The sequence below is a fragment of the Pinus tabuliformis genome, chromosome 8, assembly GCF_031772625.1.
Source record: "Pinus tabuliformis cultivar Carrire ecotype Pingquan chromosome 8, CPIR1, whole genome shotgun sequence".
In the NCBI taxonomy this organism is placed as follows: Eukaryota; Viridiplantae; Streptophyta; class Pinopsida; order Pinales; family Pinaceae; genus Pinus; species Pinus tabuliformis.
In genome coordinates, this window is record NC_142294.1 from 107,097,465 (window position 1) to 107,123,004 (window position 25,540).

The 25,540-nt window shown below is 38.9% G+C and overlaps 1 protein-coding gene across 5 annotated transcripts in view; it reads right to left on the reverse strand.

The window, feature by feature from the left end:
- LOC149234358 (Pentatricopeptide repeat (PPR) superfamily protein) overlaps positions 1–21,099 on the reverse strand; it is a 104,247-nt gene extending 83,148 nt beyond the window's left edge. For 3 of the 5 annotated variants that reach the window (XM_089371804.1, XM_089371803.1, XM_089371802.1), the window contains exon 1: positions 20,484–21,096. In XM_089371804.1, coding sequence (XP_089227930.1) covers positions 20,484–21,009 — 526 coding nt within the window. In that variant the 5' untranslated portion in view covers positions 21,010–21,096. Of the gene's footprint in view, positions 1–20,483 lie in introns of all 5 variants that reach the window. The other 2 variants (XR_016246084.1, XM_089371805.1) reach the window with 2 other exon arrangements.
- Positions 21,100–25,540: the final 4,441 nt, after the last annotated feature.

Sequence of the window (25,540 nt, forward strand, 5' to 3'; positions counted from 1 at the left end):
CAAGGGCAACGAATCATAGCATTGATAGATGGTGGAGCAACATACAACTTTATCGATGCAACTGTGGTGGTAAGGAAAAGCATCCCTGCCCAAGAATTTGAGGGCTTCAAAGTGAGGGCAGCTGATGGGTATCATATGACATGCACCCAGGTAGTTCCACAATTGAGTGTCACTCTTGGTAAGTATACACTTATTGATGATTTTTATGTGATAGAATTGGCAGATACTAATATGGTTTTGGGATTTCAGTGGTTGTACTCGCTAGGAAGCTAAGTTGCACAAAACGCCAAAAAGTTTTGGAGTTTCTTAAATAGGTACATTTAGAAAAGTCACCTCCCAAAAATGGAAACATCAATCGAACGTCAACTAAAACATCATATATGTATATAAATATATAAAAAAATTACAAATAAGTGAATAACACATTATCTTGCAAGAAAAAAGCGAATAAAACCCATAGATGACAATTTAGAAGGAAAACCAAGTCTATATTAACTCTCATAGATGATTACATGATGGTCGAGTTTCAGCCGAGTTTCAGCGGAGTTTCAGGTACGGGTACGGCTCGAAACATAGGGTTCCTAGAAATTTCGTGCAACATAGGGAAAAATTGTGATGAACTGCCAAACGATGGAAATGGAATTTCGAGACCCAAATGACAGCAAGGTAGTTCTGAGAGGTCCCCACATTGTCACAGCCCAGCAAATGGAGGTCATACCCAAACAAGGAGAAGTCACTTGCATGTCAGCTTGTGGAACTACATGTAACAACTTACAATCTAATGAGGTCAGGCATGCAGAACATGACACATTCTTGAGAGATTGGAGAGCCCATCTCTTAGTAGAGTACTCCAAGAATAAATTTGCTTGCAAAATATTGGATGGACTCATTCATGATGGCAGGTGCAAGGTGGAAGACGAAATCATCTTCTACAAAGATGAGATATATTTTGTCCCTGAATCGATACTCAAGGAGAACTCGTTAGAGATATACATAACAAACCAGCTGAAGTCACAATAAAGTCTCGCCCTCAAGACAAGGATTGCATAAACAAGGAGAATTTAGCTGTAGCAATAGGAGAAGAAAGGAACACAAGACAAACTGGCATGCAGACACAATATCTAGCCAACACCAATATTTCATATGTTGACTAGCCTATTGTTGAACAAGTGGGGTCAAACAAGTGAAGCAAACAAAGTTCGTTCTTCTCGTTAAATACTCCAGAAAACTTGGAATATAAAGATATCCATGAGGATACAAATATTATATATTAAATGTGTGAATAAGAATGATACAAATGAGAGCGAAAGGTCTGCTTATATATTATGCAGGTGCCTCTTCATGGAGAGTCATGTCTCATTTAGACATGACTCTTCAACCTAATTACTAATTAACTAAACATTATTAATTATTATCATTTATGTTATTTCCTATACATTTGTTCATAACATTGCCTTCCTCCTCAAAAAACTTTGTCCTCAAAGCTTGTCGATGAAAAAGGCTTGATCTCTTTTTCGGGTTCGAATGTCTTCTCGTCTTGGAACAATCATCTTCGTCAATACAAGTTGATATGATCTTCTAAGTGACAAACAAAACTATCGCACTGAGAAGGGATCAGACCATCCTAGATTGATCTTTTGTGGAATCAAATTTTGTGATGAATAGTTATGATAGGACTGCATTCTGCAAACTTCAGTATCCTTGGGAACTAAATTTTGTCATTTATTTTCTGAACGATACTGGTACGTAGCTTGATTGGAAAGTCTGCTCTTGTGATTTGGATGTCGATACATAGCTCCTTTGGTCTGGCTTTCATCTATCATATTAGTGGTTGATTCTTGATTTTCTTCAGGCATTGTTGTTGTTAAGTTGGCGACTGAATCATCATTTGGAATGTCCATTGTTTGGATTGCAGCTTCTGCATATGTTTTAACTTCTCTAGATTCCTCTTCTTCCTTACTTGTGATATTGACTGGATCAATATTTATTCCCTTATCTTCAACTTGGACTGAAATGACTGACGACTTCAATACTTCACCTTGAAGTTGTTCTAGCTTGTCATTCAGCAATTTCTTGTCATTTTTAAGTTTTTTTATTTGCGTGAGTAGGGTTTGGTTATGATTCCTTAAACGTACAAGTTCATCATTTCCTGAATTGTTGACTTTATTCTTGGTAGCTTCATCATCTTTTAAACTTTTGATTTGTTCTAATAATGTTTGATTAAGGCTCTTAAAACATAAATTTTCTTCTTCTTGTTCTAATAAATGCTTCTTGAGTTCCTTCTTTGTGGCTTTGGCTTTCTTGACTTGTTCGAGTAGTTTTTCATTGTGATCTCTGAGGCGCGAAATTTCTTTGTCTTTATTGCAGATGGTTTCTTCAAGCTCTTTTTGCTTCTTCTTTTTGTTATCTTGAAACATCAAGTCTAAAATATCCGTAAAGGCTTCTGATGAAGGCTTTATCAGTTTTGACTTCATTGTCACATCCTAGAAGATGGTCATTGTCCTCTTGTAAGAAAACATCAAAATCATTTTTTCTAAGTTAAACATGAACATACCTAATAGCTTAAACCAAGGTTGACCGAGAATTATGTCAATCTTCCTATTATACATAGTCGCAACACGAAATTGAAATATATACTCATAATGATCTACTGTCACTTGTAAATCACTAATTGCATACTCCTTTTTGCCACAAATATCTATTCTTTCACCAATGCTTGGCTCTTGAATTAATAACTAATTTGCCAAATTAATATTGAAGTAATTTTCCTTGTTGCTTGTGCTGATAGCGATATTAATTTATTTTCGTTGGATACTTCCTTTTAACGAAATTAAACTATAACCCATAATCGAAAAACCATTGTAGGGAAATCGTCCTTCCCTTGTTTCCTTATTAGACTCCATTTGTATTTGTCCCAGTGAACTTAGGGCGTTTTAAGTAGCCCTTTTTTTATTTTTTATTTTTAATAAACTTTCAAAACTTTTAATTTATTTCCCTTTTTTTATTAACTATTTTTTCACCTTTTTAATAATTTTTTTTAAATTAATTATATAATCAAGTTAATTAAATTAATTAGCTTATATAAAATAATTAATTAAATATAGTTGTTTCATATATTGTATCTTATATATATATATATATATATATATAACTTATGGTTGGTACTAATGTTAAAATATTTTTAACATATTAACCCGCAATCGTGACCCAACAGTCATGACTTAACGACGCACCCACCCGGCGGCAAAAAAAAAATGTTAAAATTTGGGTACCAGAGGACAAGTGGTTCCCTAAGGCTTTAATCTTTGGCCTAAGGAAAAGTGTCCAAATTTATTTTTTACTTTTCTCCTAAAGTGACTTTATAAGTGGTAAAGTTACATTCTAATTTAAAAGCGACTTTATAAGTGGTAAAGTTACATTCTAATTTATAAGTGACTTTATAAGTGGTAAAGTTACATTCTAATTTAAAGGCAACTTTATTAAAGTGAATGAAGAATAAGAAAGTGAAAAAGTGACTATGAAAATAAAAGGCTAAGTGGGTCTTTATTTAAGTGGGTGAATTAAAAAATAGAAAGTGAGGATAAAATGCACATTTATCCTCATCCCTGGATCTAAATGAATCTCAGCCATTAGATCTTAGGGTAACCCAAAAGGTCATTTAGAGAATAAATGGAGAAGAGAAGAGGAAAAGATCAATTCATTCTTTCATGGAGCATTTGAGAGAAAGAGAAGAGAGAGCAAGGAAAAAATTTCTGAGCAGTGAGGAAGTGAAGAAAAGCAGCAAGAAGACATTTCAGCAAATCTGGACAGCAGCATTTATTGGCACGCATCCCAAGGAAAAACCATATAGCAATGGAAAGGTACAGAAATCGAGGAAGAGGGGCAACAAGTTCTGGGCACATTTTTCGAGGTTGGCCGTACAACATTTAATGCTGTTTTATTGCTGTAAAAAATTTTGTTTTCACTGTTTGCTGATTGGCACGATTTTCGAGGTGGAGTTCAAGCACGAAAATCGAGATAAGTTGTAATTTGTGGTTGCTAGAATTTTCACTGTGTATTTCAGTTTCTCTGTAAAAGCATTTTCAGAAATAAAGAAGAGCTCTCAAGCTGGTTTTCCCCAAGAGTTGTAGGGGGTTTTTCCAAGGTCACATTGACCAAAAATCACTGTGTTATTTTCTGTGTGGCTGTCATAATTTTGTTGTGTTTTATTTCTACAATTTCAGCAGTTGTGAAATCTCTAAATTTGTGTTTTCAGAAAAATATTATCATTTCCAGATTTTAGAATTTTTATCATGCTTGGATTTAAAACTAAATGCATGGAGTGATAAGAAAAATTGATAACCGGAGTGGAGGTTGAAATTTCTTCATGGTATCGGAGCTTGGTTGGCTAAAAAGTGCAGTTTGGGATAGCGAAGTAAAAATTACAGCAAGCTGATTTTTACACAGAAAACAAAAACCCTTACCACAGATTTGAAAATTTCAATTTGGTAGGGCAGTGAAACATGTCTTTGGGTTTGAGAGTTGAAGACAGGTTGGATGGGCTAAACAACTATAGTGCATGGAAGGAGAGAATCCAGAGCATCTTTGAGGAAGCAGAAGTCTAGGGCATTATGGTAAATACCACACAGAACCCAGTAGTAGTACTTGCTGACCCTGTACAGTTGGCAGAGTTTAACAAAAAGAATGCTAAGGCAAAAAGATTGATTCTGAAAGGAATCAAAGACCATGTCATTCCTCATGTGAGAGGAAAGGCTTATGCACATGAGATGTGGACAGCATTGACCAGTCTTTACCAGAGCTCAAATGAAAACAGAAAAATGGTCCTAAAAGAGAAACTGAAGGCCATTAAAATGGCTAAGACTGACAGTGTTACAGCATACCTCACAAAGATCACTTCAGTGAGAGATGAATTGGCAGTCGTAGGTGAGGTCATTACACCCACTGAGTTGGTGAGGATTGCTTTGAATGGTCTTCCCAAGACTTGGGAGAATTTTGTGGATGGCATTGTTGCACGGGAAAACCTTCCCGATTGAGAGAGGTTGTGGGATCATTGCATTCAAAATGAGATTAGAAAGAACCATCTTGGGGTAGCCAAACAGGTGGAGGTTTATGACAATGTGGCATTGTTAGCAAAAGGCAAGAAGGGCAGAGCAAAGAAGCAAGCTTCCAACAGTGGAGACAAAGGCAAAGGTAAAGGCAAGCAGAAGAACAAGGAGAAGGACTATTCCAAATTCAAATGTTGGAATTCTCAAAAGTTGGGACACTGTTGTTGTGTGTCCGGAGAAGAAGAACAAGAAAGGGAAAGACAAACCCATGGCAGCTTCTGCAGAGATAGAGAGCTTCTCAGAGAGATTTAATCGGGAGTTTGGGTTCATAGCTTGTGAGGCCACTAGTGCAAGATCACCTACCATACAGGTTTAGAGAGAGTGTGCATTCCTCACTATGTTGACAGTGGCGCTTCCCACCACATGACAGGAGTCAGAGAGTACTTCTCAGAGCTTTCAAAGGGTGATACTGATATGGAGGTAGTACTTGGTGATGACAGCATTATTAGAGCAGTTGGTGTGGGGACATTGACATTTGATAAGGGACCCAAACCTCTCTTGAAAGTGTCAAATGTTCTATATGTGCCTGGAATGAAGAAGAACCTGATATCCGTCTCAGCACTTGAGGATAGAGGGTATGATGTGTTGTTCAGGAGAGGGCAGGTGCTTATATATCCTAGGGGAACTCCAGCTTCTTCAGCTAGAGAGATTGGTGTGCGCCATGCCAAGGTGTACAAGTTCTCATTCCAGCCCCTGATGGCATTGAGTAGCAGCACCCGAGACAGGACCGACAGCAGATCTAGCAGTTCAGAGTTGTGTGAGATTTGGCACCGCAGGATGGGGCACATGTATCATGGGGCCTTGAGTACATTGCGGGAGATCACATCCGGCCTTGAGATCACCTTGATGTATGCAGAGGACGTGCTATGGGGAAGTTTGCCAGATCCCCTTTTCCCAGTAGTGACAGCAGAGCGACCAGGATCCTTGACTTGATTCATACCGATGTGAGTGGTCAAATGTCTCATGCATCCTTGAGTGGCAATGAGTACTATGTTTTATTCATTGATGACCACTTCAGGAAGACATGGATTTATTTCTTGAAGACCAAGAGTGAGGTCTTCAAGCGGTTTCAAGAGTTCAAAGCTCTTGTGGAGACCCAGACAAGTAGGAAGATCAAGGTCCTCAGGGTGGACAATGGAGGGGAGTATACCCTTGGTGAGTTTGTTGATTTTTGTGTTGAGGTAGGCATTAAGAGGGGGTTCACAGTTCCTTTCTACCCCCAGCAAAATGGGGTTGCAAAGAGGAAGAACAGATCCATTGCAGGGGTTGCCAAAGCCATGCTTCATGATCAGGGATTACCTTTTGTGGGTAGAGGCCTGCAACACTGTTATGTACTTGCAGAACAGGAGTCCACATCGTGCCTTGGGGAATGTGACTCCGGAGGAGGCTTTTTCTGAGAAGCCTGATGTTGGGCACTTTCATATCTTTGGGTGCCTTACATATTCCTATGTCCCCAAGGAGAACAGCACCAAGCTAGAGCCCACTGCAGACAAGGGCATCTTTGTGGGTTATAGCGAGACCTCGAAAGCTTATCAGATTTATATTCCTGCGCAGAGGAAAGTGGTTGTCAAGCGGGATGTGAAGTTCGAGGAGGAGAGAGCTTTCAGGAGGTCACGGGAGTTAGAGTCTCCAGAGTCACCAGACCCTCGGGAGTAGCTGAGTCAGTCACAGGGATCCAGTGGTCAAGGATCAGGAGGTATGTCGATTACAATGTCAGGTCCATCAGTGAACAGTGGCTCTCAGAGTCAAGTGGGTGGTTCTTCGGGAAGCATGCAGGGCAGTCCGCACTCCGCAGAGCAGTTCACAGGGTAGTCCACTAATGGACAGTTTGCACGGTACTTCAACATCTACAGGCACAGGTTCAGGCATGAGGTCAGTTGACATGCCTTCAATAGTTCAGGCTTCTGATGATGATGAGGATCTTTCACTCCGGTGGGAGAAGTATGCTCAGGGAAGAGGAAGCCCAACTAGCTTCAAGATAGCTTGCGCGAGACCACATCAGTTATTAGGCCAAAGAGACAAGTTAGAGAGAGTAAACCACCTGAGCAGTTCTGTAGTTACATGGCATTGGTAACAACTAACAAGCATTGTTGACTTCGAGCCTTCTAGTTATGAGGCAGCTAGCCAGCAGGTCGAGAGAGGCCATGATGGAAGAGTATTCTTCTATTATGAAGAACGATGTTTGGGAGGTAGTGTCAAGGCTTGAAGGTAAATCAGTTGTTACTTCCAGATGGCTCTATAAGATCAAGCATGCTGCAGATGGCAGCATCGAGAAGTTCAAGGCTCAATTTGTGGCGAGAGGGTTCTCACAGGTAGAGGGAGTTGACTATGAGGAGACCTTCACTCCCGTAGCTCGGTATACATCTATTCGCTCCATTATATCGATTGCAACAGAGATGGGTTGGAAGATCCACCAGATGGATGTGAAGACCGCATTTCTCAATGGCTTCATTCAGGAGGAGGTTTATATTGAGCAACCACAGGGCTTTGAGGTGCATGGGAAGGAGTCCCATGTATGCAGATTGAAAAAGGCACTCTATGGCCTGAAGCAAGCTCCTAGAGCTTGGTACTCTAGGATTAATACATACTTGCAGTAGTTGGGTTTCATAAAGAGTGAGGCTGATCCGAACCTATACTTCATTGTGGTGGGTGAGGAGCCTCTCATTCTGGTGTTGTATGTTGATGACTTGATCATCACTGGTGTAGAGAGACTCATTGAGGGTTGCAAGGGAGATCTTGCTTCAGAGTTTGAGATGAAGGATATCGGCTTGATGCATTATTTTCTGGGATTGGAGGTGTGGCAGGAGGAGGGGCATTTCTTCCTAGGACAAGGGAAGTATATTGTGGATATTCTTAGCAGATTTCACATGGAGGACTGCAAACCCATGTCTACACCTATGATCACTAACTGGAAGAAGCTTCACGCTTTTGATTCCGAGTTGGTGGGTCCTGCTCTATATAGATAGTTGATTGGTTGTTTGATTTATTTGGTCAACACTTGACCAGATATATGTACAGTTAACACTATTGAGTTAGTTCATGTGTAAGCCCAGGAGAGTGCACTGGGTAGCTGCAAAACACATTCTTCGTTACTTACAAGGTGTTAGCGCTTGAAATTTCGCCTCAGGCTAAGAAAGGTAAACCTCAAGGCTACATCAAACCATTTAGCCTCGTAGCTAGCCCTACGGGGCAGGAGAAGGCTCTCTCCGGTCAATCTCAGCAGATCTTCAATGGGATGAGATGACCAACAAGGTAACACTAATATTAGGCTAGTAAACTGATTTAAAAGGTTGATTTGGGGTTTTTTGAGTTTTTGGTGGCGATTTGAGGAATTGCAATTTTGGGTGCGGGGATTTGACACAGTTTCTGCAGGGGGTTCCTTGGGGCGAGGTAGGAAACAGTTTTGATGCCTTAAATTGAGATGAATGATCAAGAATGAAAGATGAGGAGCTAAAGAGAGCAAACAATGACTTTGAATTCCCTTTAGACAGTAGAAAACATTGAAATTAAACAAATTTAAAAGCAGAGCATGGCTAGCATGAATTCATACTTTAACACCTCATTTGTTTAATGTGCAGCAGTAAAGGAAAGGAAATGATTCACATAAACACAATTACAAGAACATTGAGAAACACACCATCAACACATGAGTCCACAAGAATCCCAAAGAGGACTGCAAAACCCTGGTCTTCCTTAGCCAAAAATTGCAGAGATACAGTGAAATAATACAATGATAGTTTCTCCCTCAAGAGTCCAACCATGAAAATGAGCAAGAAAATACATAATATAGATGATCTAACCTCTTTCCCTGCCTCCATGGGTCGAGCTCACTATCCTAGGAGTTGTTTCAACCACTTCTAAACTAAGCACTACAAACTAGGCAGTCAAAACAACTTGCCTCTATAAATTTGGAAACCAATTCATACATCACATATTTACCCATTACATGAATGAATCTTCTAGAAGAGTTACAAAAGAGTAAAAGTGTCTTAGAGTTACAAAAATTACATCAAAGATAATCATCTTCAACCCCAAAAAGTCAAACCAAGTCAAATTGTGCTTTTCCGAGCTGTACAGTGAAATCTGGCAAAGTTTGCCTGACGGGTCGCGCACATCTGCCTGACGGGTCGCGCACATTTGGAGCTCTGTTTGAGGCACTTGCAGGTGTCAGAATTGGGTGCAGGATAGCTCGTTGGAAAGGTCTGTGAGTCTACTTTCCAACCCAACTGGAATTTTTGAATTTGGAGGTCATTTGCCCTGTCAAAACTTAATTCTCCCAAGACTGGTTTCTGCAACTCAAAAAAGGGGCAGAAAGTCAAATTTTACATGTATTTTGACCTTCTGGAGGCCCAAAACTCCATAAAAACTCAAGTCCATCCATAGGCATATGTAACTTTGCATAACAAATCTAGAAATGCTGAGTTTTTGCAAAAAGGAGCTGCCATGACAAAGGGTCTCACCGGGGGTGAGACCCGTTGAGGAGCCAAAACCTGTGAATTTCCAAAAATTGTCAAAATTACCCAAAACTTTCAGAATTTTTTGGGATTTGAGCTGTGGCTAGGCTAATGAGTGCCATGATCCTTGAGCGAAGCCTCAGCCAAGATACGGAGGGGATTTGGCTTCTTTCTCTGTTTTTGAGCCTCGGTCAACCTCCTTTGAAAAACTTTCATTTTGGCTTTGCATACATGCATCCTTGCCCAATAATGATTTTTCATATTCCTCAGCAGCTTTTTCTCTTGGTTGGCCTTAGCCAACAGCCTCTCTAAGTATGCATTCACCTGGATGAGCATGGACTCTCGGTCAGCAGGCAATGGATCACCGGGTCTTCTTCGGTTCAAGACTCGGTCACTACGAATCCTCCATAACTCATCAAGTGCTTTCTCCTCCTCCAACTGTTTGTTCCGCTGCTCCAGGTAAGTGATAGTCCATTGGGCACCCTCAAGTCTCCTCTGCAAAGCATCATTTTCAGCCCTGAGATGCTGAATGATCTCCTTTGCCTCTCGGCTAGGAGAACTGGCCTCAAGATCAATCATCTCAATGTCTGGAACTCCTGATGGACCCTCATGAATCATGGGCTGTTTGCCCCTCTGTGCTGCCTGTGCTGATGAAGAGAGCGAGGCCCCTTCCACCTGATGTGGAGATAACACTCGCTGAGCTGATGATGAAGGCGAGACCCCTTCCACCTGCTGTGGAGATAGTACTCGCCTGGCTGCTGCAAATAAGGCCCTTGGGCCTTTCTGATAGGTGACCAGAGGTGTGGAGCTGACATGTCGGGTGACCGGAACATCAGGCTGCTGAGATGGTCCTCCCTCCTCATGAATGACCTCATGATGTGGCTGGGGTGGCACTGTGAAAAACTCACGAGAGATAAACTCCTCCCATGAGATACCCTGCTGTGTCAACTGATGCAAGACTATGAGCTGAATCAAACCATAATGACATAAGCTCCTGTACTGCTGGGCCGGGGTCTTCCTCTGCAACATGGGCACCATCTTCTGAATGTTCTGAAAGAAGAAAACCGGGATGTTCATCATCCTCACTCGGGTGAAGTGCATCAAGAGGCGAATGTGATATGAGTACACCTGTGAAAATCTGCCCTCACAGGTAAAATAGTGCATAATAAGCCTCATGATGGGAGCATACTCGCTCCGGAGAAATCTGAATGGAAAAACACCCGCTAAATGTCTCAAGAATGGTGGCCGGACATAAGGCTCAAAGTGAACAGTATCTAGCAACTTGCGCTTAGGCCACACCTCACCAACATTCGGTATCCCTGTAGCATGTGAGATCACCTCGGGTGTCAATGTAAAATCTACCCCTGCTAGATTGACATGTCCATCATGCAAATGTAAAACAAAGAGGCGGGCCAACTCTCTGTGATGTTGAATCCGGGAGATCCTCTCACAAAACTGATAACAAGACATGTACTGAAAACAAGTGACTGCCATAGGACAAGCCTGTAATTCTGCCAAAGAGGTGGGCTCCTCTCGCTTATGATGTCCACCCTTACCACCCCTGCGAGGCCTCCTCTGTACCTCAACCTTTGTGGATGATGAATGGTCATCACTTCGCTCATAAGTTTCGGTTTCTGACATGGTTTAGGAGCAAAGTGGACAAACTGAACTGCTGTCTCTGCCTGCAAAAAGTGCTGAACTCTATGCTGTTTCAAGGGGAAAAAGACATGAGGGAAATGTTAGGGGAGGGATCTTTTAACAAGGAATGGGAATATATAAATATAACAGGGAATTTTTAAGGGAAATGTTGCAAATCATTATGCATATAGGAATACATATTTATAATTGGGAAATCATTTGCAAAGATCATTGCATATGGGAAAAAACATGTATGAAAGTGAACATGGGAATATGCATACATGTATTAATAGGGGAAATAGGGAAACTATGCACAAAACATGCTGACATATTTACCAACATTTTTTGTTTTATTTACACATGCATATGGTGGAGGGAAATTAGGGTTTGAATTTTGTTTTTTGATGCTTTGGGAGAGGGATAGGGTTTTCATTTTAGTGATTAGGGATGGGGAAAGATTTGCATTTCATTTGTAAAATAATATGGGAAAAGAGATGAACATATAAGTGTGAGTGAAAGGGAAAGGAGGGAAACAAACCAAAGGGAAAAATAGCTTGAAACAACACAAACCCTAGCACAGTTTGCTCATTAACATTGCAGCCATATAAAGGAGTTTCACTTGCAAAATTTTGATCATTTTAACATGTTCATGACATCCACCATTCATAACCAGCAACCATTCCATGTTTAGAGCACCTACCTCGAACAATTTGATAGCTTGGAGGGCGTTTGAGGGAATTCGTTTGAAGTTTGCAGCAAGACAGTTCAACGGGTCGCGCACCACGCCCAACGGGTCGCGCCCCTCTGACGGGTCGCGCCCGTTGTTTTTCTGAACTGTGGGAGACCCTCTGACGGGTCGCACACCTGGCTCGACGGGTCGCGCCCCTCTCTGCTGCCCGAAATCGCTCTGCCTTTGCTCCTTTCTCTCAATCGCTCTCTCAAACCTCTCTTGCAAGCGTTAGGATGCACAATGAGAGTGAAAGGAGGGAATTTGGGCTTTTATAAGTTTCATTTAAAAAAATTTCATTCATAAACCCACTTTCTAAAGTTTATCTTTGACACTTTTATAACACTGACTTTTGGTTTCCTTTATCCTGAATTTGACTCATTGAGTGCTTTGACTTGATTCTTTTTGCAGGTAGATCATCTGAGGGACCTTGGCAAGGGGACCAGGGTTGCACTTTGTCCGCTGAAGACTTTTGAAATTTCATCACTTATTTACAAAGAACTGAGAAAATGACCTTGGCTTTAAAAACAGAGTTTTTAAATCCAAGGTGAAAATTCACTGTACAAGATAAAAATATCGAAGAAACACATTTACAATCCTCCCTCTGGCTTGCTGAGTACTCATGGATTTTCAAAAACATGACCTTGCAGAGATAAATGACCAAAACCCTAGACCTAGGACTTTGACCTCAAGACAAAACAAGACAATCTTGAAAAAGCTTAATGACTGATATAACCTGATCCAGCAAAGCCAAGAGGGGTATAAATAGACCAGCTCCTCCATCAGGGTTATGGCATGCCTAACGGGATGCAAAATTTGACACTGATGAGACACCTACTAATGCAAATGCAAAGAGCTTTGATCGCTGATGGAGGGCTTTCAAGACCGACACTAACACAAGGGACTGTGGATTTTGGTCTAGATTATAGACAGGGTGATGGAGTGAGACTGGCAGGGTACACGGATTCAAATTGGGAAGGTTGTGCTTCAGATAGGAAGAGTACTTTCGGGTGTTGTTTTGGGTTGGGTTCGACAGTTGTGTCGTGGATCAGCCGGAAACAATAGTCAAATGCATTGAGTTCAGCTGGGGCAGAGTATATGGCTGCTAGTTTGGTTAGTTGTGAGGCCATATGGCTTTGCAAGATGTTGTTTGGTCTATTTGGTCAGGCATTGAAACCTTCCGTAATTTACTGCAATAATCAGAGTTGCATAAAACTCACGGAGAATCCAGTTTTTCATGACAGGTCAAAGCATATTGAGATCAAGTATCACTTCATTAGAGACTATGCCCAAAAGGGAGCTATCAACCTTGAGTACATTTCCACAATTGAGCAGGTAGTGGACATTTTCACCGAAGCCTTACAATGGGGCAAGCATGTCTACTTCAGAGACAAGATGGGAGTGGTGAGGAACACTTTCCTCAGTAAGAAGGAGTGTTAAAATTTGGGTACCAGAGGACAAGTGGTTCCCTAAGGCTTTGATCTTTGGCCTAGGGAAAAGTGTCTAAATTTATTTTTTACTTTTATCCTTAAGTGACTTTATAAGTGGTAAAGTCAATTTAATTTAAAAGTGACTTTATAAGTGGTAAAGTTACATTCTAATTTAAAAGTGACTTTATAAGTGGTAAAGTTACATTCTAATTTAAAGGTGACTTTATTAAAGTGAATGAAGAATTAGAAAGTGAAAAAGTGACTATGGAAATAAAAGGCTAAGTGGGTCTTTATTTAAGTGGGTGAGTTAAAAAATAGAAAGTGAGAATTAAATGCACATTTATTCTTATCCCTAGATCTAAATGAATCTCAACCATAGATCTTAGGGTAACCTAAAAGGTCATTTAGAGAATAAAAGGAGAAGAGAAGAGGAAAAGATCAATTCATTCTTTTATGAGCATTTGAGAGAAAGAGAGGAGAGAGCAAGGAGAAAATATATGAGCAGTGAGGAAGTGAAGGAGAGCAGCAAGAAGACATTTCAGCAAATCTGGGCAGCAGCATTTATTGACACGCATCCCAAGGAAAAACCGTACAGCAGGAGAAAGGCACAGAAATCGAGGAAGAGGGACAGCAAGTTCTGGGCACATTTTTCAAGGCCAGTCGTACAGCATTTAATGTTGTTTTATCGCTGGAAAAATTTATGTTTTGGTTGTTTGCTGATTGGCACGATTTTCGAGGTGGAGTTCAAGCACGAAAATCGAGATAAGTTGTAATTTGTGGTTGCTGGAATTTTTACTGTGTATTTCAGTTTCTCTGTAAAAGCATTTTCAGAAATAAAGAAGAGCTCTCAAACTGGTTTTCCCTAAGAGTTGTAGGGGGTTTTTCGAGGGTTACATTGACCAAAAATCACGGCGTTATTTTCTGTGTCGCTGTCATAATTTCGCTGTGTTTTATTTCTGCAATTTCAGCAGTTGTGAAATCTCTAAATTTGTGTTTTCAGAAAAATATCATCATTTCCCAATTTAGAATTTTTATCATGCTTGGATTTAAAACTAAATGCATGGAGTGATAAGGAAAACTGATAACCGAAGTGGGGATTGAAATTTCTTCAAAAAATTCCGCAGAAAATGTCAATGGTCGTCGATCAAGTGGCCAGTGACGGGAGTACGACAGGCAGCGAGGGTTGACACTGTGGAAAAAAATGTTGCAGGCTAGTTATGACGGCAATGTAGCAGCGAATAACAATAGCCGAGTAGCATAGGGATGTGGTCAAGGGAGCAGTGGACGGATTTGATGAAGTAGCACAACGGGTGAAGGGAGACATTCGCCTATCTGCAAATGATGATGGCAGCCGAGTGGGGGCAGAATAGAGGACGGAGGCAACAACGACTCTTGCTCGATCGATGGCTTAGATGAGCAGTGGGCTCGGAGGCGGTGATGACCGAATTGTGTGTAGCAGCAGATGGTGGGAGTAGCTAGTTGGTGACTGGGTGATGGTTGCAACAGCTAGTTCGGTGGTTTGTTGCGGCGGCAGATGTTGTCTACGGTTGTCGTTGGCGGCTATGCAACACTTTTTCCTTCTTCTTTTATATATATTCCTTAGTTTTTCTCCTTTCTTATATATATATATAGATATATATATTCCTTCGCTTTTTTTTCTCTCATGAATTTATTATTATTATTATTTGTTTTATTTTCATTTTTTTATTCGATATTTTTTTTAATACTTTAAAAAAAAAAATTTGGCCCAAGGCCTAGTAGCGAAACTAGCAGAATGGAGAACCTCCGAGTTGTAGCGAAACGCTTGAGTTTTGACAACAACAATGTTGACACAGTTGATGGCCAAAGGCCTGGTGATTAGCCAACATGGCTCCGATACCAAATGAAGCGAACAAAGTTCGTTCTTCTCGTTAAATACTCCAGAAGACTTGAAATATAAAGATATCCATGAGGATACAAATATTATATATTAAATGTGTGAATAAGAATGATACAAATGAGAGCGAGAGGTCTGCTTATATATTATGCAGGTGTCTCTTCATGGAGATTCATGTCTCATTTAGACATGACTCTTCAACCTAATTACTAATTAACTAATCATTATTAATTATTATCATTTACATTATTTCATATATATTTATTCATAACAACAAGACTGCAGCATCTTTACCAGGTACGATTATGAACCTAAGGAAGTTCATTATCTATGAAGTCTATCTTGGTGTGAACCATAGTTTATATGCTAGCAGACTTGAAGGTACAGTGCAGAAGATGGTGGGTTCACTATCAACAAATTTCTCTCCTTGGTGTTATTCCAATATTGTGTGTAATGAAGGGCACAAAGTAACCTCACCTGCAAATAGGTCTTTGCATCAGATTTCAGATCAATCACTCCTTGAGTTCAAAAGGAGCATAAATGATCTCCCCATATCTTGTTTTGTCCAAATGTATGAGGTTGAAACAATAACCGCTATCTATATTCTGGATCACGTTTCCATGTTTTTTTGCATCCTGGACTACTTTGGGAGATGGTTATGCAGAAACTTCATGGAAATTCTGATGGAGGATTTTCTTGGGTAATTGTGGAGCAAGGTGAAAGTCTAACTGAAAACATAATGGGTCATTTGACTGCTACAGAACAAGGAAAAGATACAATTTGCAAATTGCTAAAATCTTTGATAGAGGAATTGATTAGATAGTATATTAGTAGCATAAATTTCGCAGACTGGAGCCAGTGAAGTTTATGCCTCATGGAAGTGCGAGATTTGAAACATATAAGGATCACCACTTTCAAGTAACTAATGAAGATATGGGCGCAGGCAGTAGAATGCAACCTCTAATGGACGAAATTACATCTCGCAGTGTTGGTATGTTTAGAACGGTAACTGTGAAGCTAAGTTGCAAGAAATGTTGGAGAAGGGTCTGTTTCTAGCCAGAAACGAAACGAAAACGAGGAAACTCGTACCGTACGGCCTGGAAACACATTTCCAACCGTACTAGCCCATTTCTCGAGGAGGAAACATGGCCAGTACGGCCGGAAACGAGTTTCCAGGCTGTACGACGGAGTTTCCTCTTCTAACTTGACTTTTTCTTGTATTTCTTTTTAATTTTTCACTTCTAATTTTTTATTGGGCAACTAAAATATCTTCTAGATGCTTCTAGATGCCTCTCAAGTTATAAAAAAGAGGATTTTTTGAGTGGGACAGCATAATGTTCAAGCCTATGGCCCTAGTGTTGATATGCAGTTCATGGTAATGTTAAATTCTTAAAGTAAAAGTGACATTCTCTTTTATTTTTCATTTTCATCCTTTTACTTAAATTTTTAACATTACCATGAAATGACTCAGGATGTTTGAGAGTGGTTTCGCCCTCATTGGATTTCATATGGAGAAAGTAGAATTTTAGATCTCACTCAAAATCCCGCAGAGTTATCTATTTTTCAGGATTTCAGGATTGGGGGGATTGCAATGTTTCCATCGGATTTTGTCGTGTACTAGGGTATAGAACTTGTATTTAATCAAGAGAACCAAGTCCTCTATGCAGGGGAGACTCCCAATAATGAAGAGCACGTAGGGTACTAGGGTATGGAACTTGTATTTAATCAAGAGCACTAAGGTCGCTCGACTATGTAGGAGGAGACTCCAAATCAAGCACGAGACAAGAAATTAGAAATTTCTCGTGGCTGATTTTGGATATTGCTATTTTCATTATGTGATCATTCATGAGTAAATGTGATGTAAATTTAGAGACTTATAGGTTATGCATTGACAATTGATAATTTAATCATAATGTAATAAATTATAATGTATCATATATGCTTTATGATTGCACATATTTCTTAAATGTCCTAATATTTATATATATATATATATATATATATATATATTGTGTTTCCCCGTTTCCAAAATTTGGGGGGGGGTTCACGTTTCATACCCGTGCCTGTTTTGGAAACTCGTATCCGTTTCCCCGTTTCGTGCAACTTAGCTGTAAAGTTTGAAGGCAACTTTTCATGTTCAAGGGTTGATGAGAAAAAGTTGCAGCACGCAGATTTGTCATTGCTTGGAGACAAGCAATGTCGGGAAGGGGGCTTTGTAACATCCCCAAGGGATTAATTGGCCCAAGGGACGAAGTAGCCTATCGATCCCCGTAGGATATAGTCTTGGATAAAGGGAAAACCTCCAAAATTCCAACGTTTGGGCAACAGGGGGCAAGATTTGGAGCAGCTGGGGCAAAAAAGCCCAAAGTTGGGGTTTGTTGTGAACCCCGCTCAATTAATTAAGGAGAGAAATCCCCTCAAGGAAATCTATAAATAAAAGAGGATTACATTCATTTGAGACGTCATTGGATTGGATTATTGGTCACTGTTTCTCTTTGAGCCTGAGGCTTTGGGACTTTTAAGACCCCATTTTCTCCTTGAACTAGTTTCGGTCGAGGTGATCCCACCCTACCTAGTCACTTTCTTTTGTTCTGGCAACAGGAAGCAACTATCTAAGGAAGCAGCAAAGTCTTTGTGGGAATGTTTGAGGCAAATCAACCTATTTTATCTTTTATTTTATTCTGGCACACAAGAAGGCATACCTTCGAAGAATAGCTAAGGTCTTTGGGTGAGAGATCTAAGACAAGTCATCCAAAATTATCCTGGAATCTGTCCTGAGGCACAGTAACGAGTTTCCTGAGGTAGACGGAACCCTGAGGCCGAATTTGTACTGAAACAAGCCAGCAAGAATCTCATTGCAACAGCCGTGGGTTTTCTGAGCAGGGACGGTGTTCAGTTCAAGCAAACCAAGTTTCCCTGAGGTTCGTTTGAGAACAGATTAGGGGCTGTAAGATATCAGACTTTCCTGAGTGTTTATAGTGGCCCGCAGATCAATTCGATATGAATTTTGGGAAAATTAGAGGACAACTCAAGATATAGACTTGGAGGCAGAGTTCAATCACCTTCTTAATCAGTTCACTATCATCCTGAGGCAAGTCGGGTCACAGTTCTGAAGTCCTGTAGTTCACGGTCAAGCTCCTGTAACAGAATTAAGCCCTCATTCTGAAATTCCCAGATATTTCTTCTGATCAGAACCTGTAAGAAAGTACTAGTTGAATAACGACTAGAGATTGCATAATATAGTTCAGGTCAATTGGATAGGATACAAGTACATGTTAGACGAATTCTGTTGAATTTTTGAAATTGTACTGGGCTGTCGTTGAATCTGGGGATTGGTGAATTATGGCACCGTGATTGAATGGAATATTGTTTCATGTTGCTGAAAGAATAGTACTGCTTATTGTGAATTATTTCGTTTCTTCATGCACTGTATTTATTGAATGGATTATTTTACTGCGTACGAAGAAAAGACTTTTGTGAAAAATTCTAGTCATCATCTACGAGACTTTCCTCGGTCATTACATACTCTTGGATAATGTGCACTACTGTTGTATAGTTCTTTCTGATTTACTGAAAAAACCCTAGTCAAAATAGAGCCCTAAGTGCAAAAAATCCCCTTGGGACATTACATATTCTGAGTGAATGAGTGATGCAGCAGAATTACACCCAGAAAGCTCAATTGCTGGACTCAGAAAGACATGGATAAAAAGTTTAAAGAATCATACAGGAAAAAATTGGCAATGGCAACCGAACATTTCATTCGCAAAAAAGAATGTACATACTAGAAGTACACTCTACGAATATAGTTTGTAACCCTTGCAAAATCAAGCAGCAGATATACAACTCTCTGAGTCCCCCACAAATTACAAATATCTAGAAGTGTCTTTGACTGCTGCAAATAGTGCACAACATGAAGGAGAAAAATATTCATATAAGATGATCCAATTGCCATCCTGCAGTTTCCTCTGCATAACAAAACACCTCCTGTGCCCCTTTTCTGGGGTCGAAATGCGGCACACCCTTGTTCCACAAGAATTGCAGAGCCGCAATTGCTCCTACACAATGTGAATGATCCACACTTTGTGAGTAGTCCTACTATTTGTGAGTACTCAATCTAGCACTACAACAACATCAGGAGTACGGAGGCCCATGCAAGAACTTAGCCTGGCACAGGCACTGAGCCTAGCAAAGGCAACAGATCTTGGAGCGAGTGTTGAGCAGAGAGTCAGTGCTGAGACTGGTGCAGAGAACAACTGGAGCGAGAATTAAGGCTTGGCACCAAGGCAATCAATATGCACCCTGCAGCATAACAATTGATGCTGTATAGGATGGAATATATACCATCCAATTTGAAGTACATTGAGATCCAATTGCATATATCCCAGCTTATACAACATTAATTGCTCTGCTGTCAGCTGTCAGGTGCATATTGTTAGCCAATGTGTAAAAACTATTCTGCCACAGTTTTCTGAAGCTGAACACAAGTCAGTAGCCTACAAACTTGGTTGAATGTTTGCTTCTCCGGGATCAACTTTAAATTTTAAATGTTGTGATTTGCACAGTTTTGGGGGCCCTTCGCATATTTTTGGGGGCCAAAGGCCAATGATTTTGATCTCGGATATTTATACTCAAGAGAATTTTCCATTAAATACCTCTTTCTGATTTCAGGTAGATTTAGTTGCTCAAGAGGAATTGGTTGTTATAATCCCTTTTACAACTTATATAGGTGATCTAGCCCAGCAGGCTTAGGATTAATGGTGATAAAACAAGGAGTTTTGAACTTCAGAATTTTGTTCATGGGTAGTGATTCAGCGGTGAAGATGGCAGTATGCCGGGTCAACAAACGAGGTTCGCTTCCTCCGAGACACCAATAAGCAGTTGGTGTCAATTGCAACTCTTGGTTGACTCGGTTAATGAGTAATGACTCAGCGGTGAAGATGGCACCATGTCAGGGCAACCACCATGATTTAATTCACCAGAGACACAAATAAGCAACAAGTAATTGGCATCAGGTGCAATCCCTAGTCAATTTGGTCAACAGGTAGTGATTCCGCAGTGAAATAGTGGAATATCAATTCCCCTAAGACGCGAACAAGCAGGGCAGCAGGTGTAATGATTCAGTGATGGTGACATGTCAGACCAACTTTGGATAATACTACACCTCTTTGGGCAAGTTGCAATGCTTCTAATTTCAAATATATATAAATTGAAATTTCTATTAAAAGCGAAATTGAAATTTCAGTCAGAAATTACCTTGTAATTTTCTTTCAAGCTTGCTCTGAATTAGATCACAACGCATGGCCTGCAACACTGAGAAGGCCAAATCAGCATTATTCCGCGCGAGTGCTGCAGCGATTATGGCCGCAGAGTCCTCACTGCTCACTGTGCCACCGTTGCTATTGTTCCCTCGAAAATGCTCGGCAATGACAGATAGTGCTTCTTCGGCGTCCTTGGCCGCGGAGACCTTTCTTAGCAAATTCTCGTTCTGAAACAACGACACAGACGGGCTGATGCTGGAATAAGACCCATCCGTCCCATCTTCGTTTCGAACCCGAGCCTCCGCGGTCTCGAAACCCTCGTTCTCTACAGCTCGTCCTTTTAAAGTTCTCATTACCAAGGAAAATTGAAGGCCATTAAAGGATGCTCTGGTAGCAAAAGAACTCGTCATAACTACAACCGGTAGTGCTCTGAAGAATCCGGTACAGTCTGATGTTGATGAGTATGATGATGCTTGAGTAATTGATAAAGAATTAAAAGGCCAAAGGATATTCAGAGCCATGAGAAGTAGTCAGCCTGAGTGGAAATGCTTCTGTCAGTTGTGATTTTGAATTTGAGGTGATGCTTTGATATATTGGATAAGAGTACCCAATGAATAATAGTTTTGCAAGTGTGTGAAGAAATAGAAACCGTCCAATCGAATTTGTTGAAAATCCACAATAATTTTTATTTGAGTTTATGTGCGGTAGAAATTCATCACTAATTGTTTGGTTTTGTTAATAAAATTATGATTTGATTTTGTGGAATATAAATAATTGTTTGGTTTTGTTAATAAAATTATGATTTGATTTTGTGAAATATAAATTTTATCATTATTTGTTTGTTTTTATTAAGAAACATAAGTTCCAAGGTTATAATAAAATTATGATTTGATTTTGTGGAATATAAATAATTGTTTGGTTTTGTTAATAAAATTATGATTTGATTTTGTGAAATATAAATTTTATCATTATTTGTTTGTTTTTATTAAGAAAAATAAGTTCTAAGGTTATATGGTACAGATTGCTTTTTCTTAATGCTTGATGTATTTGGACATTTTTTTGTGAAGCTTCAAAATTAATTTGAAATAAAATTAATAAACTAAAATTAAGATATGGTTTAATTTTATTATTTTTTATTAATAAAATTAGGATGTGGCGTTTGAAGATATTAATTTAATTATATTATATTAAAATATAGTATTTAAAGATATTATTTATTAAATATTTGTATTAATAAAATCATGATTTGAGTTGTTTGACGAGTGTAAAGTAGATGGTGACAGCTATGATGCGCTGATGAGCGCTGGTGTGATCTAGATCGAGTAAGATCCTTAGACGACTTAGATACCCTTGCATCATGGCTACTCAATACATGCACGACTTAGATACCTTTGCATCATGGCTACTCAATACATGTACGACTTAGATACCCTTGCATCATGGCTACTCAATACATGTCAGTCATTTCAAGGCTCACATAACCTAGCAAACCAAAAAATTATGAATTGAATCAATTTAATTTTATTGTGTTAAAATTTATTGTTTAAAAATGTTTATTATTGAATTTTGTTTGCTTTTATTAATAAAATTATGATTTAATGTTTTGAGATATTAAAATGTAGTATTTAAAAATATTTTTATTAATAAAATTTAGTTTGAAATTTTAAAATTTTATTATAGTTTTATTGTATTAAAATTTAATGTTTAAAAATATTTATCATTGAAACTCTATTCAATTTAGTAATTAAATTTATTTTTTTTGGCTAGGTAAGACCCATGGGGGATTTGAACCAGTGACCTATCACACAAAGTGCCTTAACAATGCACCCATTCACTGTCAATCCAAATCCCCATGGGAAGTAATTAAAAATATTTATTATCAAATATTTTTTAGTAATAAAATTATGATTTTTGTTTTTACAATTTTAATTTTATTAAAATTCATCGTTTAAAAATGTTTATTATTAGAATTTGAGTATTTTTCATTTAGGTTTGGATTGTTTAAATTTTAGCGCAATTAAGTTATAAGATTTTTTTAATTTGAATTTTAAGGTTTGAAATTTAGTAAAATTTAAAAAATTCAAAATTTAAAAAAATAAATAAGAAGGGGAGGTTTATTCAAGTTCATCAAATTTTAAAGGTGAATTTCAATTTGAATTCCAAAAGGAAATGTAAATTTGATTAAGGTTTGTTGATTTTGGTTTTAAGTTATTTTAATAATTTATACATTTTAAAATAAATAACTAATAAATAGTTACGGCCAAAATCTATATATGTGATGCATTTTTTTTCATCTTTTGAGAGTTAAGTTTGTTTCCAAAGTTCTAATTCTCGGCTACCTTTGCACCATTGCACCATAAACCTTCCATATGATCTCAAGCGTGTAACTTGGGGTTTCAATGTTTAAGCTTCGACTCATATCTCTACAAAGTCCAAACTACTATTGTAGTAGTTGAATAGTGAACCCTTGTCTTGAGTTTCCAACTCTTGAGTGGGCAAGAGTCAAGATGTGATGCACTAGCAAATATCCTTGCATGCTACAAGCTCAAGTCACATAACTCGTTCAAGGGCATATATGCTTCAAAGTTAGATGGTGGTGATTCACATTTCATGGACATTTTATCCTTGATTTCCTAGCGCAAACTATGGGTTATTTTGTGCCCTTGAATGCATGGAATCTAAATACATAAAGTATAATCAATTTCATTAGGGGCATATAATAACCATATCTAATATACGGTGTATAATCCATTTTATGATTATATACTATAAGCATGATCAATTGCATTGAGGGTTGATCAAATCACTACTCAATGCTCACTCAAGACTAGCTAAATGCTTCCTTACCTAGTGAAGGTGTTAAAATTGGAAACTAGGGCCTACTTCCACTTTAGGACAACTCATATGATGGATATGATTATTGCATTGAATTCCTCTTTCGGAGAGGTACAATTTTGATATAAAGATTATCTCATTCTGACAAGAAGAAACGGAATTATGAATTTATTTTTCTTATGGACAAATTATCAAGGTCGGCCACAGTGAAATGTATGCTCATGAAGCCCAATAGATGGGTCTCTTCACCCTCAACGAAGTGTATAAATGGAGGATACCTTTTCCTCATTTGGACATTGCTCATCACATCAACTTCTCTCTCTTATTTGGTTCGAACAACTTGGAGGTCTTTCTCTTTTCTTCGCACCTATGGTAGGTAGCTCTCTCTCTTCTTCACACATGTGGTAGGAGAACGAGTTTTTTAAGGCAAAACAGGTCGAAGATTTCAAGCCGTTGACTTAAGGTTATTTGACCAGCGTTGACCTCTGTTTTTGGGATAGAAGTTCGATTTTTCTAGGCCACATTTATTGGCATGAAAATCGAGAAGTTTGGGACAAGTTGACTAGGTTGACTTCATATTTGACTGCTGAAAACTATAGTAGTGTTTCTCTCTCCTTTGATTGGGTTTGACCGATTTATTTTGGGGCGATTTTGACTCTCCTAGAAGGCCGAATTGGATTGCTATTGACCGAGCTGATTGGAGGCCATTTTGGGCAGCTTTGACTACCGTTAACTTTCTGGTTAGAGCTACATTGTCTGTTGATTTTTCTGTTGTTTTGGCATATCTGTTTTGGGCTCACATTTATGACATTTGTACTCTCTCTCTCTCTGTTGAACTATTGAAGAATAATAAGAAGATTTGATCAAAAGGTTTCCCCACATTCGGGTTTGTCCCCGGCATGCACCACATCTTGTGTCAACTTGCCTTGGCTTGTTTTCTGCATATGATTTTATGTTCTATCTGCATTTACCGTCAATTTTTATAAGTTAATGTGATTGCTACTGGATATAATTGGAATTTGTCATTGGGTTGCTAAAGGAACATTGAAGTAAATTGTTTTAAGCATAGAACATACCATTGTTATCTAAAATTAACATGGTATCAAAGTTGAGGTGAAGACAAAGCCCAAGCAAGAGTGAAGCAAAGCAATCGGTAAGGGAAGTTGTTGGACAAGGACTTGGAACTAGTCCCAATGACAACTACATCTTTCTTCAAGTTTGAGGACAAGCTTAAGGCAAAATCTGACTATCATGCATGGAAGATGACTTTGGAAGAAAATGATGCCATGGACTATGTCAAAGGAAGAATAGTAGAGCCTCCTTCAAATGCATCCACTGCTGCTCAAACCAAATACATGAAAGGTGAGGTAAAATCTAAGAAGATTATTGTCGATTCCATTCATAAGCCTTTGGTTGCATATATTTCTGATTTGGAAACATTAAAGAGATGTATGAAAGGTTGGTTGGGATGCTCAAAGTGAACAATGCAAAACAAATTCTCTTTCTCTCTATCCATCCAATCCTACTTCATGAGGATCACCGAGATCAAGAATGATCTCCTATCTATTGGAGAAGTCATTGGTGATAGGGAACTCACTCTTATTGCACTTGGAGGCCTTACAAGAGATTTGGATGTGTTCAACACTACCATTCTCAATAATGACAAGATTCCGGGATTTGAGTGTTGAAAATAGCAACAAGAAATGATAAAAATAGAATCCAGAAATTCCAATTTTAAATTGTCCTTGAATTAAAATTCGAATTTAGTCTCACCAGCTGCTTAGAAATAATTAATTAATTCATTATGGATTAATTAGTTGGAGAAATTCAAGTTAGAAGTCTTTCTGAAGTCATGCAACAGTTATCCTTAAATTAAGGTGATTATCCCTTAATTAAGGAGATAAGATTGAGTTATATTTGAGTTGTAATTAGTTAACTCAGTTTACTGAGTTAAGTCCAGTTAAATTAGTTCCAAACTGTTTGAGGAACTAATTGTGAGCTATCAATCAGTTGATGCATGCATGCACTCCAAATAACTGAAGATTGCCTCATCAAAAACTCATGCATGTCTATTATGAGAAAGACCCAGTTGAGCTAAATGTCAACGAAAATGTACTATCAGTTGCATGTGTTTTCCTATAAATGAAACTCATGCATGTAGTCAAGGTAAGGTTCCTTGAGGGATTGCACAGTTCTGACAGTGTGTGAGAGCAGTGT